The sequence below is a fragment of the Zeugodacus cucurbitae genome, chromosome 3 (assembly GCF_028554725.1).
Source record: "Zeugodacus cucurbitae isolate PBARC_wt_2022May chromosome 3, idZeuCucr1.2, whole genome shotgun sequence".
In the NCBI taxonomy this organism is placed as follows: domain Eukaryota; kingdom Metazoa; phylum Arthropoda; class Insecta; order Diptera; family Tephritidae; genus Zeugodacus; species Zeugodacus cucurbitae.
In genome coordinates, this window is record NC_071668.1 from 67,525,800 (window position 1) to 67,543,056 (window position 17,257).

The 17,257-nt window shown below is 34.6% G+C and overlaps 2 protein-coding genes across 9 annotated transcripts in view; one reads left to right on the forward strand and one right to left on the reverse strand.

Moving 5' to 3' along the window:
- The window catches only part of Hnf4_1 (peroxiredoxin-6), a 69,790-nt gene that overhangs the window by 21,059 nt on the left and 31,474 nt on the right, over positions 1-17,257 (forward strand). The window contains exon 1 of one of the 8 annotated variants that reach the window (XM_011184433.3): positions 14,954-15,548. The exons of 6 other annotated variants lie outside the window; for them this stretch is intronic. In XM_011184433.3, the coding sequence (XP_011182735.2) occupies positions 15,464-15,548 (85 nt within the window). In that variant the 5' untranslated portion in view covers positions 14,954-15,463. Of the gene's footprint in view, positions 1-14,953; positions 15,549-17,257 lie in introns of those variants that run through there. One more of the 8 variants, XM_011184438.3, reaches the window with a different exon arrangement.
- Positions 15,954-17,033, reverse strand: LOC105212452 (proteasome subunit beta type-5). The gene is made up of 2 exons (XM_011184432.3): positions 16,799-17,033; positions 15,954-16,709 (listed from the first exon to the last, which is right to left on the reverse strand). Exons 1-2 carry the CDS (start codon positions 16,928-16,930, stop codon positions 16,023-16,025), a joined length of 819 nt encoding a protein of 272 aa, XP_011182734.2. The 5' UTR covers positions 16,931-17,033; the 3' UTR covers positions 15,954-16,022.

Consider the following 17,257-nt stretch of genomic DNA (forward strand, 5'->3'; position numbering starts at 1 on the left):
TCATTGGTTCCTTATGTATATCTAATAAAGTTAAGGAATCAGATGAACTTCAAAATTGAGTTATATGGAAAGTTGTCGTGGTTGTGAACCGATTTCATCCATTTTCCACACGTGTCATCAGGTTGCCAAGAAAATATTGTATGTATTGTATTTGATTGAAATCTGTCGAGTAGTTCCTGAGATATAGTTTTTGACCCGTAAGTGGGTCATGCCACGCCCATTTTCTATTTTGTAAACAGATCTGAGTGTAGCTTCTTTCTGCTATTTCTTCTGTAAAATTTAGTGTTTCTGACGATTTTCGTTAGTGAGTTAACGCACTTTTAGTAATTTTCAACCTAACCTTTGTATGAGAGTTAGGCGTGGTTATTAACCGATTTCTTTCATTTTTGGAATGTATTAAGAAGTGGCGAAAAGAAATGACTGCAGAAAAATTCGTTTATATAGCTATATTGGTTTGCGAGATATGTACAAAAAACCTATTTGGGGGCGGGACCACGCCCACTTCCCCAAAAAAATTACATCCAAATATGCCCCTTCATAGTGCGATCCTTCATACCAAATTTTATTTCCATAGCTTTATTTATGACTTAGTTATGGCACTTTATGTGTTTGCGGTTTCGGCATTTTGTGGGCGTGGCAGTGGTCCAATTTTGCCCATTTTCGAAAGCAACCCCCGCACGGTCCCGAGGGACATGTGTGCCAAGTTTCGTCAAGATATCTCAATTTTTACTCAAGTTATCCGTTACACGGACGGACGGAGGACAGACAGACATTAGGATTTTAACTCGTCTCGTCGCCCTGATCATTTTGATACACATATTATACATAACCCTATATCTAACTCGTTTAGTTTTATGTTGCTTTTGTTGCGAGAGTATAAAAAATGTCATCAAAATATGACCCTCTTTAGAGTGATCTGTACCAATCACTCTCTATGCAACTTATTGCGTGAGTATAATAAACTATGAACGATCCCTCATCTCACCATGTTACGAAAATCTCACCACACAGAACGATATTGTTAGAAAACTGAGACCTAACTACGAACATCTCAAAACACCAACAGGACTGACGAACATTTGTACATTTCGTACTTTGAAAGGAATATCAACCAGTTTGGATCGAAATACTTTGTATATTATTTTATAAGGCAACAATTCATTTTCGCATGCGATTTCACGTTGACACACTGCTTATCAAGAAATGTGACAGTAATTTATCGCCGTTTGTTTGACAATTAACTTATACTAAAGCTACGCAAACACAGATTTTGCCACGCCCATGTTTCTAGTGATATGCATATTTACTTATTTATTATTATCTATCGATTGATAAAGAAATGCACACAAGAGCGGAGATATTTATTTACCTTGTTGTGGTGAGTATTTATTTACTTTCGGTTTGCTCGAATATTTTGTTTGCTGTTTTCCAAAAAATATATGCCTATATGTATTTAAATATATAATAATAATATATAAAGCGGCTGTACAACAAAAGAATCATTTTGAGCCTTCATTGACGAGGTGGCTGTGCGATAACCCCGTGAAGCAACCGGACAATGATTATCACATTTTCACCATAGACAAGTGTGTGTGATGTGGCCTTTTTGTGGGTGCACGAGTGCTCGAGTGCTAGAGCTGAAGTGTAAGGGACCGCAATCGTCTAATAATATGGAATGTGGGTGGGTGTGTATGACAACAATATGCAAATATTCATTTCTATTTATTATTAATGATTACTATCAAACGGTACAGTAATGAATTTTAATAGACAACAAACGACAGCATTTTGTTTTTGCGTATTAATAGGCGATGAGAAGTTCGTCTCGCGCTCATTAATAGATCAATCAGGAAACTTTCAACGCCGTTCGAACGCGTTTCATTCACTTGTTTCATATAAAATAAATATAATTATTTTTTTTTACTTTAGTATGCAGTACGTGCTGAATTTTGAGAAAAATGCGGTTTACTGATAGCGTCGTCGCCATGTTGAATCATCACCCACAATTCTGCCATCGGCATTGTGACATGCATTGATTTTGTTAATTATAGCATGTTTTGAGACATAAAAAAAACATTTTATTTATAAATTATAAACACTTTTTTGCTTTGTGTTCGACGGCGTTTATTGCATACGGCTGTGGAGTGCGCGATTAGTGGCGTCGCATGGTGTGTGAATCATGTTCTTTCTTTGTAAACATATCCGTGATTATTTGTTGTTGGTTTAAGATTGCGCAAGCAGTTATTGCACTGCATGGAAAGGGTGGTTCGTGTGCGAATTGTTTTATTTTATTTTTTTATTTTTTTTTTTTAGTTAGATATTTAGAGGTGGCTTAAAATTTAAGCTGATGATTTATGAGAAAGATTTATTGAAGGCCTGAAAACCTCCGAAGTCAAGCTATGCTGATAAATTTTTCAAACAAGCGGCCACCATATCGGATCCGCTGTTTTGGAGTTTGAAAAACCGACACCGGATTCCCGATTAGCGACCCCGCCCCCAAATAGGTTTTTTGTACAGATCTCGCAAACCGATAAAGCATATAAACCAAACTTTCTGCAGTCGTTTCTTTTAGCCATTTCTTAATACAGTCCAAAAATTAAAGAAATCGGATAATAACCACGCCCACCTCCCATACAAAGGTTAGGTAGAAAATTACTAAAAGTGCGTTAACTCACTAAGGAAATACGTCAGAAACACTAAATTTTTCAGAAGAAATTGCATAACGAAGCTGCACTCAGATCTTTTTACAAAATAGAAAATGGGCGTGGCATCGCCCACTTATGGGTCAAAAACCATATCTCAGGAACTACTCGACAGATTTCAATAAAATTCGGTATATAATATTTTCTTGATACCCTGCTGACACGTGTGGAAAATGAATGGAATCGGTTCACAACTATGACAACTTCCCATATAACTCAATTTTGAATTCCATCAGATTCCTTCACTTAATGTATAAGATATACTTTAGGAACCAATGAAGATAGCGAAATGAAAGTTTACATAAATACTGTATATGATCCGTGGCATCACTTGTGAAAAAATTGTCGCCGATTTCGACTACTATAACTATAACTACAACTATAACTTTTCAAGGCCCCGGGTATCGAATTTGAAAAACTCACTGACTTATCGTAAATTTTCATCGAAAATATCGGTAAATTTCTCAGTTATCTTATTTTAAGTCAGAGGAAATTTTTTTCTTCTAATAGTGTGTCTCTGTATCAGAAATGGTTAAAATCGGGTCATAACTTCCCCGAGCTCTCATATAGCTAATTATAGGATTTCCAAAAATACGATGGGCTTAATAGCTTATAAATCGGCTAATATATGAAATTTCTTAGTCAAATTAAATGAGCATCTAATCTTAGATATAATGTATGTTGGTGATGAAAATGAGTTTAATCGGCTCAGGAATTACCTCAGCCTATATACCATATATGATGATTTTCATTTTTCTATTGGTCTTTATACCGAATATATGGGTCAAATTGTTTGTTATCTTAATAAAAATATAGCAATAAATTGCGAGAGTATAATATGTTCGGTTGCACCCGAACTTAGCCTTTCCTTACTTGTTTTAAAAATATTTTTTATGAAGAAAAGTCATTGGTGCTAAACTAAATTTATAATATATACGCCTAAAAGTAGACCAAATTATGAGTTTTTCTTGTTGTAGAAGATTACAGCTATTTTTTTTCCATAAAAATGTGTTATTTTTGTGTTAAGCGCCTACTTGTAGACTACATATAATTATTAACAAAAATAAACCACATACGTGGTGGTATCAAAAAATTACGGGAATTATGAAATTATATTTTTTCTATAAAAATATGTTATTTCTGTGTTAGACACAGACTTGTAGGCTACATTTGATTTCTAAAAGAAATAAACTATATACATGTAGTGTTCAAAAAATAACGGGAATTTTAAATTTCGCGGCTTTATTGATACATATTAACATACCCCAGAAGTACGATAAATTTTCAGCTGTATTTATTGCTTACTTTGTCTATGGAAGCCTCTACGGTTAGTCCTCATTTTTATTTTTAAGACCTTAGCGATTTTCGTTTGTTAGGAGCACACATTTCGTTGCTTGTTTGTGATTTTTTGACCAAAATCAATACTGTAACGATGACCCAGCCTCCATATTCGCCAGATTTAGCTTCGTGTAATTTTTTTTTTATTTTCAAAAATAAATGGCATACGAGAAATCGCTGAAAGCGCCAGAGGCTATCCCAAAAATCTATTAGGTGTACAACTTTGCTTCCGCCGGACATTTGTGTCAACATTAACACAACAAAATATTTGTAGAGATCTGTTTGCATCCCAAACTTATTCTCAACTGAAAATGTCACTTTTTGAGCCGAATTCTCGACATTTGCGGGAAATTTTGCTTTTCTTTTTTGATTCCAAGAAAAGTGCGGCTGAGGCTCATCGAATGCTTTCGGATACGTACGGTGAGGCTGTCCTAAGTGAAAAAAGCCTTAAATTTACAAAAAAATGGCGGAAGCAAAGTTGTAGACATAATAGCTTGTGAAGTATTTCGACGATTGGAAGAAACGTTTGCACTTATCACAAATATCGCATGGGGTATACAAAATTAATTTATATGAATGAATATTTTTTCTGCCAAAATGTTGAGCTCATTTAGTTGGAAAGTTGAATGTAATATTAGACTTCGCAAAGTGTGGACCTTTCCATGGAATATATTAATAAATGAATTTAACCTCACTTATCTTTATAATACACCATTCAACAGCATAGCGCTGACAAATTAAATTCTCTGAATAACCAACATACTAACTTTCTGATAAAACCAAAAATAAATAAAAAACCGATGACGCAAAAACGTACCAACAGCTACCACTGAACCACCCTATACGAGCCGTGGTGCCGTGTATGCATCACTTTATTTGCAATATTTTGCATTCTCAACGCATGTGCTGTGCAGCGTGTAAGGCGGTGTTGCGCCAACCACTCAACCACAAAGTTCGCGACACCGACGTCATACACCGCGTGGCATGCCATGCATAGCAACCGGTGAATTACTTGCACAACAACAGCTGAAGTCAGTGGCAGCAGATACCGGCCGAGAACGGAATGCGCAACAACAATAAATATTTCTATTTCTATTTCTATTTTTGTTTGTATGGTATAACAGAGACATATGTACATATGCGCAACTATAATTGTCTTAACTGGACTGTCCTCTGTGGGCCAATGTTGCAGCTATGAAAACATTCCACACAAAATCTGCGATCACACAACAATAACAATAACAACCACCTAATCGCTAATGTACAATTATTGCGAATTGGTGCAAAATCCATTAAATAGAAAAACAGTAAATATTTAATAAAGAAAGAAACACAAACAAACCGTCACACACACACATACACACATCCAAAGGCATCCCGCAGCAAATCATTTGTGACGGTGACGACGCGTACAAAAGGAAGCAAAGTTCAATTTTTCGTTTCGTCACAGCTTTGAATGGCGATGCTTCAGTGCGGTCAAAGTACAATTTGGCCAACAACAAAAGCAACAAGCGAGTGACAGCCACAACCACAAACGCACAAGCCAACTGCGGCCACAAACACCGCCACCGCCACCGCCAACGCCAACATCACTCATCAACATTGTCGACAGCGCCAACACCACTCATTGCGCGCCACGTTTCGCACACTTTCAGCGGCGTGTGAGGCGTGCGAGGCGTGCGCACTTGAGTGTCGGTGTCTGCGTGTGAGTGTGTGTGTTTTGTGGCTGCTCATAAAGCTCGATCATGTCGCTTTTGTGTTGCCGATGGCCGGTAAATTGGGGCGAAAATCGTGCAAAACACAAAGGCAAAGCAACAATTTCGGTGTGATTACACTGAAATTGCAACAACAACAATACAAATATATGTAGCCAGCAATAATAACTGCCGAACTGAATGAAATATTACCGAAACGAAGCGGATTGCTGCGATGAGCTGGCGTTTATTGACAAGTACACACATACATACACATACATAAATCGGCAATACATGTGCGAAAATTGATTATTATCATATAAGCAGCTGTTCGTTATTCACACACCCACATTTCATGCACCTGTTTGACTTTGGCAACTGTGGCACTTCAAATGGTTTTATATGCAAGTAAAAATGTTTGTTTGTATGTGTGTGTGTGTCTAATGTGTCATCGCGTATAGTTAGATCAATGTTTTATTTGATTTAAGTATGCATATAAAATGTGCTAATTGAAATGACTTGCAAAGCGCGCAATAAATTATAATGATTTGATTCGTTGTGGAGTAGTTTGGTAACTAGTTTCAAGAAATATGTAATCTTTGTGTATTTAATTTATACAATTTAAAGACAAATAGCATAAAAATTGATACTTTTGAATTCTCGTTATGGACTAGTTGGTAACTAGTTCGGTAACTAGTTGTAAATAAAGTTAAATGTCGTTATTCTTTATTTATTAAATTTATACAATTTAAAGAAAAATAGCATAAAAATTGATACTTTTGAATTTTAGTTTTGGACTAGTTGGTAACTAGTTCGGTAACTAGTTGTAAATAAAGTTAAATGTCGTTATTCTTTATGTATTAAATTTATAAAATTTAAAGACAAATAGCTTAAAAAGTGGCACTTTTGAAATTTTGTTGTGGACTAGTTGGTAACTAGTTTTGTAACTAGTTGAAAATAAAGCTACGTGTAGCTAATGTGTATGAACTAAATACAATTTAAAGTAAAATAGCATAAAAATTGTTACTTTTGAATTTTCGTTATGGACTAGTTGGTAACTAGTTTGGTAACCAGTTGCATATTATAACAAATTTAGTCAAACAATATATATATTAATAAAAATAAAAATGGATCCAGTAGTGTACTAAAGGTTGGACCATATTGAGGTTCCCAGCTTTTTTAAACAAAAAAAATACAGCAAATTCAAATTTAATTGGGAATGCTTAATATCATTTGAAAGAACATATTTTTGGTATTTATTTTAAGATTATCGCTTTCAAATGCTGGCCGCGACTACGTCTCAGATAGTCCATATGTTGTGTCCAATTTTCGATGACTCATTCGAGCATTTCGACTGGTAACCGGCGATTGTAACCCGTGATGTTTTGCTACAATGTCGGAATCGAGACGGGACTATTCGCATAGACTTTAGACTTTACATATTCGCACAGAAAAAAGTCTAACGGTGTGATATCCTTGATCTTGGTGGCCAATCGACCGGCCCAAAACATGAAATTATCTGCTCACCAAAGTATTCTCTGAATTAATCCATTGCTTGATGCACTGTGTGGGAAGTGGCGGCGTCTTGTTGAAACCAAATGTCGACAAGATCACGAGCTTCAATTTTAGGCATCAAATAGTCGGTTTTCATGACGCCCTCGACAGTTACGTTCCCTCAGGCATCATTCTTGAAAAAATATCGACCTCTGATTCCACCGGCCCAATTACCACACCAAACCATTGTTTTGTTTTTCTAGATGAATGTCGAAAGACTTTCCATGATGAAATGCCAAATAATACTAAACAAAAATAACATGACAGCACCGACTCATGCGTGATCTGTCAAAAAGGGGCTATTGAAAAAAGAACCTCTACTTGGATCACCCGATTGTTTGGTAACTAGTTTCAAAAAAGGAGAGGTTAACCACACTGCAGTTAACAAATGTCATTTATGGAAAATATGTACAAATATCGGACTAGTCTGGTAATCAGTTCTGGTTTGAAACTCAGTTAATTTCATTAACAAATACTTATGTATAGTTACTAGTTAGAGACTAGTTGGGTAGTTGATAGAATCCGTAAGAAAATAGTCAGCCGAAAAGTCCACTTCGAAATACTTAGAATAAAGAGTAGAACGCACGATATATGCACATCCCCATATCAACAGTTCCTTTAAGAACAGCTAAGTTCTCAAAACAGATCACTTAATATTAAAGAGTGAGAAAGAGAAAGTCATCTTGGTGACATATTTTTAAAGTTTTGACAAATTTGATAAAGCCCACAGAAATAATAATTTCAAATCTCTAAATAAATTCGTTATACGAACTATTGAAAAGACCACGTCAGTCTGATCTCTTCTCTTCTTTTATATAAAACAAAAACTGATCCACAAAGATCGTGACACAAAAATGTTGATTAATTGATGTTGATTTGGCTTACTATATACAGTTGAACTTCAATAACTCAAACTTCTATCCATATGTATGTGATTGGTGTTGCAATCGTTTAGCCGGTTATAGCCGAATCGACGATAGTGCGTAACTTCTCTCTCTCTCCTTCGCAGTTCAGCTCCAGTTGGAGATCCCAAGTGTAATCAGGTCGCTCTCCACTTGGTCCCTCCAACGGAGTGGAGGCCTTCCCCTTACTCGGCTTCCTCCGGCGGGTACTGCATCGAACACTTTCAGGGCTGGAGTGTTTTCATCCATTCGGACAACATGACCTAGCCAGCGTAGCCGCTGTCTTTTTATTCGCTGAACTATGTCTCGTACAGCTCATCGTTCCATCGTCTGCGGTATTCGCCGTTGCGAATGTTCTGAGGACCATTAATCTTGCGCATAATTTTCCTCTCGAAAACTCCTAGTGTCGTCTCATCTGATGTTCACATCGTCCAAGCTTCTGCACCATAAATCAGGACGGGAATGATGAGAGACTTGTAGAGTTTGATTTTGGTTCACCGAGAGAAGACTTTACTTTTCAGTTGCTTACTCAGTCCAAAATAGCACCTGTTGGCAAGAGTGATTCTGCGCTGGATTTTGAGGCTGACAATGTTCGTGTTGTTGATGCTGGTTCCCAGGTATACGAAATTATCTACGACTTCGAAGTTATGATTATCAATAGTGACATGGGAGTTATCAATAACTCGAAGTTTTTTTGTCGATTATGGTGATTTGAATTAAGGAAGTTCAACTGTATCATAAGAATCAGCAAGTAACATAAACTATCTTAAACATTCTCTACAGATCACTGAAGATCAGTTACTGATCCATCATTTCATAACCTAAAAATCGAAAGCATAGAAAAAACTCACAGCGAAAACTATTTGAAATGATCTCTCATACCTTAAGGAGAGCGAAGAGCGAACAAAAAATATGCGAAAAGTATTAAAAGCACTGCAGCGTCGCCACTGAACGCATGCGGCAGATCTTTTACTAGATACTACGAGTATTATCTAGCTAAAAATTTTTTTAATCAAAATTGTGTCAGTCATTCAGCGTAGATTCATTATAAAACATACAGACAGACATACAAACAACTGTAGATATATGAGTATAGTCAAACGAGCGCTTATTTGTCACTTAAATATTTTTTTGGCAATTTCAGATTACATAAACAACAAGGAATATTAGTAAAAAAGAGACACGAAAAAACGGCTAAGACGACAAATAAAAACAGCATACAAACGATTTAATATATATTTATATAGATACTTATGTATATGTATTAGGTCTCTAATATATGCGCATTTTCGGGAACGAGTAACATGTATATGTATGTATGAGTAATTTGTTTTGACCTATGCAAAATTTTGGCACAGTGAGACAACTTAGATATTTATCATTATTTCATTTTTAAGAGAAAATATAGTTGATATTATATATGTTTGGACTTTGTACCTTAGACCTTTTGTGATGTACTAAACTGGGAAGTACCTACAGATTTGGTGTTCCAAGTGTTTCCTTTTCAAAAACTATACCATAAATCTGCGAAGATTTGAAGTGAGAGAAATAATACGTTTCTCAGAAAAGGGTATGCTTGTCTTAAGATACTTCAGACTCAGACCTTTCTGTCTATAAAAGAGGTCGGTAATTAACCAAAATCCGGTTTCAATCTATTAGAGAGCGCGATAGCACTTCTGAGACTAAGTTTAGTCTTTCTGTCTTACCTAAATTAAATCGTAAATTTTCTAACGATAATCTTGCTTTTCGAAAAAGTTAGTGTAGCAACTGAACTGGGAGGATTTTTGATGCTTTAGGAGTTTATTAGGCAGTGCTCAAACCCATCCAAGTGAGAACTTCCTGCATATGCAGAGATCTGCCTACTAACCTAACCTAACATAACTGATCTAAGAGCCCTTAGTCAAAGCATGCTTTAGTTAAGATATCAGACAACCTGTTACTAGGCTCAATATTAGGACATTGTACCATAAGTTATAATGCTAGAATAAATGTCATCTCATGATAAATTCAAGAATAGAGCTGTTTCGATATCATTAAATCATAGACGAACTATTATTGTATGTCTGGGGCTTCATGGGAATTTTGTCAGCAAATAAAGGTATTACAGAACTGGACTTTATAAGTTCCAAAGCTAGAAGAAACGTCTGTTAGAAACCTCTCCTAACGGACAACTCCCTTGAGCGGACATTTTTTAATGCACCAAGTTAATTTTTGGAACAAATGGTCTCTCTTAAGCGGACAGCTCTCCGGGGCAGACAAAAATCGCTCGACGATAAGTGTTCGTCCAGGAAAGGTTTCACTGTATTTCGATAATCCAAGCCTGTTAAGTTCAGTATTTTTGTTTTTTTTTTTTAATATCTTTGTGGATAATTGTCTCGATGCCAATCGACTGATATCTTTTATAGAAATCAAAAACAAAGATCGATATTACAACCTCATTCAGTAAGAACTGGCTAGTAAAGCTAATATTTCCTTAAACAACGCTTAGAAGATTTTTGTTTTTTTTGTCTCCTCCTCATCATGTTGTTTCGCCATATTTATTTCGTATAACAGTATCTCAGTTTAGTATTAAATTTAGGACATAAGTGATTAACAATTTCTTCTCGAGCTTGCATTCATTAGACATGTTGATTTACACGTCTTCATGCGTCTTTAAATGGCTTGGCAGATTTTCGAAAACAAAATAAATATGAACGTAAAATATAATAGAGTAAAATATATGATGAGAGCGCAAAAAACGTGTATTGCCAAAATTAGCGCACCAGTCTGGTGATAAGCGCCAAGACTTCGTTGGTGGTTGTGGTGCCAGCTGAACATCCGTAATGACAACGTTACGAATATATGCACGAGTATGCTGCGAGAGTGGTTGGATAGGTCAGTGAGATTTCGTATGAACAAGTTTTATTTGATTTTCTCGAGAGTTTTAAGATTTCAGAAGAATAATGTTTAGGCGACGACATTTTTTTGACAGCATTATTTTTTTCACTTTCAAACAAGAAAAAACGTTAACTTCGGCTGTACCGAAGCTAATATACCCTTCACACGTGCATTTCTTTTAGTAACTATGTGTTTAAGCAAATCTAAAGACGTAAGAAAAAGTAAGTAAAAAAAAAAGAAAAAATTTTACTAATTCTTTTTAGCCGGGTTGTTTGCTAGAAACATTAAGGTTATATAGTTAACCGAACTCAATTTCTTCTGAGATTATATTATTACCTTAAGCAGTAATCCATGTAAAATTTCGTGAAGATATGTAGAAAAATGCGGAAGTTTTCCATACAAGCCCTTGATTCCGATCGTTCAGTTTGTATGGCAGCTATATGCTATAGTAAACCGATCTGAACAATTTTTTCGGAGATTAAATTATTCCTATGAACAATAAGTCACACCAAATTTCGTAAAGATATGTAGTAAAATGCGGAAGTTTTCCATACAAGCAATTAATTCCGATCGTTCAGTTTGTATGGCAGCTATATGCTATAGTGAACCGATCTGAACAATTTTTTCGGAGATTAAATTATTTCTATGAACAATAACTCACACCAAATTTCATGAAGATAGGTAGTAAAATGCGGAAGTTTTCCATACAAGCCCTTGATTCTGATCGTTCAGTTTGTATGGCAGCTATATGATACAGTGGTCCGATATCGACAAATGAGCAGCTTCTTGAAGAGAAAATAACATCTGCAAATTTTCAAAACGATATCTTAAAAACTGAAGGACTAGTTCGTATATATACAGACAGATGGACAGACAGACGGACGTGGATAAATCGCCTCAGTTCAATATACTGATCATTTATATATATACTTTATAGGGCCTCCGACGCTTCCTTCTGGGTGTTGCAAACTTCGTGACAAACTTATACGAACCCTGCTCAGGGTATAAAAAGGTCGATTCAGTGGCTATCATAAGTCCTTGGAGATTCATCTAAAATCAATCGGATAAGAAAAATTATTTTTATAAAAAGATAATCCTTTTTAATTTTAAATTAAAATTTTTTTAATTAACAAAATGTCGGCCTAACTTTTTTTTCTAGATTTTTGGAAAAAAATCAAGAGTTAATTGGTCATAAAAAATCAAAATTTTTGAAAAACCAAAAAACCGTCGTCAGGCCTGAGTTTATTATGTTTTCTAAAAGCTGTATAAATATCATTAAAATCTACTGAGCGGTTTTCGAGTTACAATTTTGAGAAAAATGCATTTAAATTTTCACCTGAGCGTTTTGGTGTGCCCGAGCGCTCCTTTTATTTGTCAAATAACTGGAAAAGTAATTCTCGGATCAACTTCAAATTTTCAGAGAATATTTTTAAGATATTACACTAAAGGAAAATGCAAAAAAAATGATTGTTTTGAAAATCCTGACTACCACTAACCCCTTAATATTAAATTGTTTATGTAGTTCTTACAAATTTTGAGGATTACAAAAGAACTGACCGTATTTTTTCGTACTTTTAAAAACGATCCTGGACGACACGATCACTTTAACGCGATCTTACATTCTCAGTTTCGGTCTAGAAGGTTTCTAGTGATGTGAAAATCTCTGAGATGTCCTTACAGATAAATACAATTGGACTATATTAAAAACGATTTAGATTTGAAAACCATGGTAGTCCATTATGTTGTAGTAATATCAGTTTATTGTTGTTGTAAATTCATTTTACTACACGTAATGAGCTGAGTTCACTTCGTCTTCAACCGAATTTTTCGAACTTGCTCGAGGTAACCTCAAATTACTCGATATACTGACATAACGAGCGACTCTCGTACGCACCGTCAAAGCTTTCTTGTTTATCAAAATTCGGCGCTTGAACAGTGGGCGTGCAAAAACACATGTATACGAATTTATATGTATGTATGTATGTATGTATGTATGTACGCAAATATTAAATTGTTGAAATGTAGGAAAAAAATTAAATAATCCTAATAAAAGAGGCTAATAATGATTAGCGCTATGATAAGAAGTTAGCGCGATACTAAGTATGCCGCAGTAGTTGCATGAGTATGTATAGTATATATGTATGTCTGTGCTAAACCGTCAAACGGCGACCAACTCAAGGTGTGTGCATAGACAAATGGATGGAAGAAATGAATTGAATATTTGACTAAATTAAAATGAAAAAAAATAAACGCTTAAATTTCTCAAATGCTAAACGCTTATACAATATACAAACATACACACGCATACATATAAATTATATATATTATATGTACATATGTATGAGTGTGTGTGTGTGTTGGCGCTATACTAGATCCATATCAACAAGTGTGTTTGTATGTGCTGGCACTCAAAGTGACTTGTTGACTTGTAGCATGCTGTATTGTTGTTGTTTTTGTTGTATTTGCTGCCGCTGCTGATTTTGTATTGGTTTGATTATTGAAGACGTTGACTGATACCGTGCGTCGTCAAACACACAGCAAAGGTATGCGGCGTCTCTTTCGCCAACTGACTTTTATTTACATGTAGACTCGCTTACTCTCACTCTTAGTGCTTTGTGTGGCGGCAATAATACTTCTACATATACGCAGCGCCACGCCGGCTGTATATTTATATGTATGTGTGTTTGTAGCAGCTCCAATACGAACACACACACACACTCAAAATTCAACTCAGTAGCGCCGCTATATGCATATACATAAGTGATCCGCTCACCGCAACCGCTTGACAAACACCCAGTCAACTCGTATGCAATGCCTGCGTCAGCGTCGCTGTCAGCGTCACTCGTAATCACAGTTTCCTTAACAATTTCGCTAAGACTATGCTATATCATTAGCATTATTACTAAGACAGTTTAGTACGAGTGTAGAACAACATTATTATTGCTTTAGTCGTTCGTACGTCGACGTCCGTGCAGGCGTATTGTGTGTGCATTTGATTGGTGTGCGGTTGGTTGGTTTGGTTTGCTTTGCTTTTGTACGACAATAACCTAAGAACGTACGTTGTGAGACTCACCGCTGATTAGTCGACTACCACAACTGACAGTTAACTGTTGACACACATTGGCTTACGGTTGTCGTCCACGGTGCTGCTACTGCTGCTGGGGATACGAAAGTATAAATGCAAACATAGTCAATATAACGGTGTAAAAATAAGTGTTGCAGATGAAATTATTATCCTGATAAGAGTGAAAGCATAAACGCATAAACTCAGTTACTTACTTACTTGCCTACATGTAGTGGTAGCTAATATTGCAAGTGCATCCCTGCGGCGCGTTTCGAAAATATTTTATTTGAACTGCGAACTCATCTTTGTTGTTGTTGTTACCTGGAATATGACATCAGTTATTTGGCGCGCCACAGCTTTTCCGGCTTTCCGAGTGCATTTTAGCTATTAAATAAATAATAAAAAATAAAATAAAAAATTTTAATGAAAAAAAATTAATTTAAAAAATAATTAAAAAAATAAACAAATTTAAAAAAAAATAATTAAAAAAAACTAATATAAAAAATAATAAATAAAAAAAGAAACAAATTAAAAAAAATAATTTAAAAAAATTAATTAAAAAAAATTAATTAAAAAAATTAATTAAAAAATAATAATTAAAAAAAAAATAATTGTAAAAAAATTATTAATTAATAAAAAGCGAGTACTTAAAAAGATAAATTTTTAATAAACAAATTTAATCAAAAAACTTTATAAAAATTTGATTTGATTAAATAAAAGCGAGAATTTTAAAAAATAACTTTTAAATAAAAATATATTTTTAAAAATTTACAAGATATAAAAGAAAAAAAATATTTTTTACAAATTAAAAAAAAAAAACAATTTTAATTTCAAAGAAAAAAATTTAAAAAAAATATTTTTAAAAATTACAAAAAACAAAAAAATATATTTTTAAAAAATAAAATATTAAAAGAAAAGACTTAAAAAATCTAAATCTAACATCAACTGCAACGCCTATGCAATATGACAATTTGAGCTCCGCCGCGCACGCTAAAACGCTTTAAGGTGTGATCTGTTGAGTATTCTATGCAAATCTTCCGAGTTAAGTATGCAATTGTTGTGTACTTAGTGCAAGCCGAAAAGTGACTGTCAAGGCAAAACAATATATATTTTTTTTTTGTTTTTGGTAAATATTGAATATTTGTGTTTAACTAATTTGTGTGCGGCAAAAATAACAAAAAAATATACAAACACACACATACTTCCATACAAAAAGCTAGATTTGTTTGACTAGCTATTTTGCCTTTGACGCACGTTGCATGCGTTTTAACAAATTGCCAACAAGTGTCTAGTGTTAACTGCATGCAGCTAAGAGTTACTTACTAGTGGGATATGTTAAAAATGAAGACCGAAGTGCTAACGGGTAGTGGCTTTGATGAGTCCTATATATTTGAGGATAATCTGCTGCGTATGATCGGTGAGTAAGCGTAAAATTCAAAAATATCAAAGTGACAATTTTTTTTTATTAAAACGTACAGTTTTATAGTGTACAACGATAATGTTAAATATTATAGCAAAGTAAAGTTTTATAACAACGTGATCCAACAATGCTGTAAAAATTGTGGTGAATAAAAAAATTAAAATGTGAAAATCAAATTTTGCAGTGATAAAAAAAATTGCAAAAAAATTTGAGAAACATAACCTAACTTATAAAAACAAATTTTTTCATAAACCATAAAAATCAATTTTCAAAACTGCAAGTTCAAAATTTTACTTTCACAACCATAATCCAATTTTTATGATATGCAAAGCACTTTCTGTTACATTTTTTTAATTGCCACTTATCAAAACTGTCAGTTTGTAAAACATTAAAATGCCAATATTTCAATTAAAAAATAACGATATCGTATATTTTAGCAGTTTTCTGTAAATTCAGTACATTCACATCAAATTATTCCATTTTCTCATCTTTATATTTATAATGCAACTCTTTGCAATCATCTTCGGATATTTTGATCCAACCATCTTCCTTTAAGTGATACACACGTATAATACCGCCAGAGTAGGCATCCCTAAATGTGGCATGATAGATAGCACGTCGACCCAAATCGTAGGCCTCCTCATCTTCAAGTTCATACTTATAACCAGAATCCAATACACCATAAGCAAATATAGAGCCACTACCAACCGAGAACACATTGCCTGACGAGCGTGAGCCCTCCGAATCGACATAGTACAGACCGGCACCTTTATCGTCATAACCGGCCAACATCATGCCCATACTCAAGCCCATGCCTTTGTATTCGTGCGCAATGTTAGCCATTATTTTGCTAGCCGCAGCAACAGAGATATGCTTTCTATTCCGCAACTCATGCAGGCGGCATTCTTTGGCGAGCACACGATCCCAGTACACACAATCGGCTGCACCGCCAGCCAATGTGCCCAATAAATATTTATTGATTTCGACAATTTTTTTCATTTCTTGTGAACCGATAAATTGTCCACCGGTGGCACGCGAATCCACTGCCAAAATCACACCACCTTTATATTTGAAGCCCAAAGTAGTGGTGCCGTGATCGTAGTCAATTTTAATGCCGGTTTTATCACCTGCCGCTTGCATTGCTTTCATATCGACGGGCTGTGCGAATAAATAAGTTTACATGAATTATTTAATATTTTTATACAATTGTTTGCATATTTTTGCAAATCATGTTTAATGTTACTCACTCCGTTGGTTGGTGGTGCCAAAAGGCAGTAGGGATTGCTCAGATTGTAGGCCTGCTCCAATAAATTCATTGGATTATTATTTTTCTTCATATATTTAGCATTTGAAATGCCTGTAATTTCTGCTAAAGCCATTTTTAATAGCACTTATATGTCTCACAAATCAGAATGAATAAACACAATTTAGCTCGGAAAACAAAATCAACTTGCTATGCTTCTTCTTTGTTATAAAAATGTGTAGTTCACAATGGTTGACATTTGGTGTTGCCAGCTGTGACTTAAGTATTTTGCTTATATGAAAGTGTGCATACAATTTTATGTATGAATTTTAATACTTAAAAAAAATATATATTAATTACAATAAAATAAAAAATAAGATTTAGAATAAAATAAATATGAATTAATAATTAAAAAAATAGAAAGAAAAATAAAAATAATATGAATATTAAAAAAATATTAATA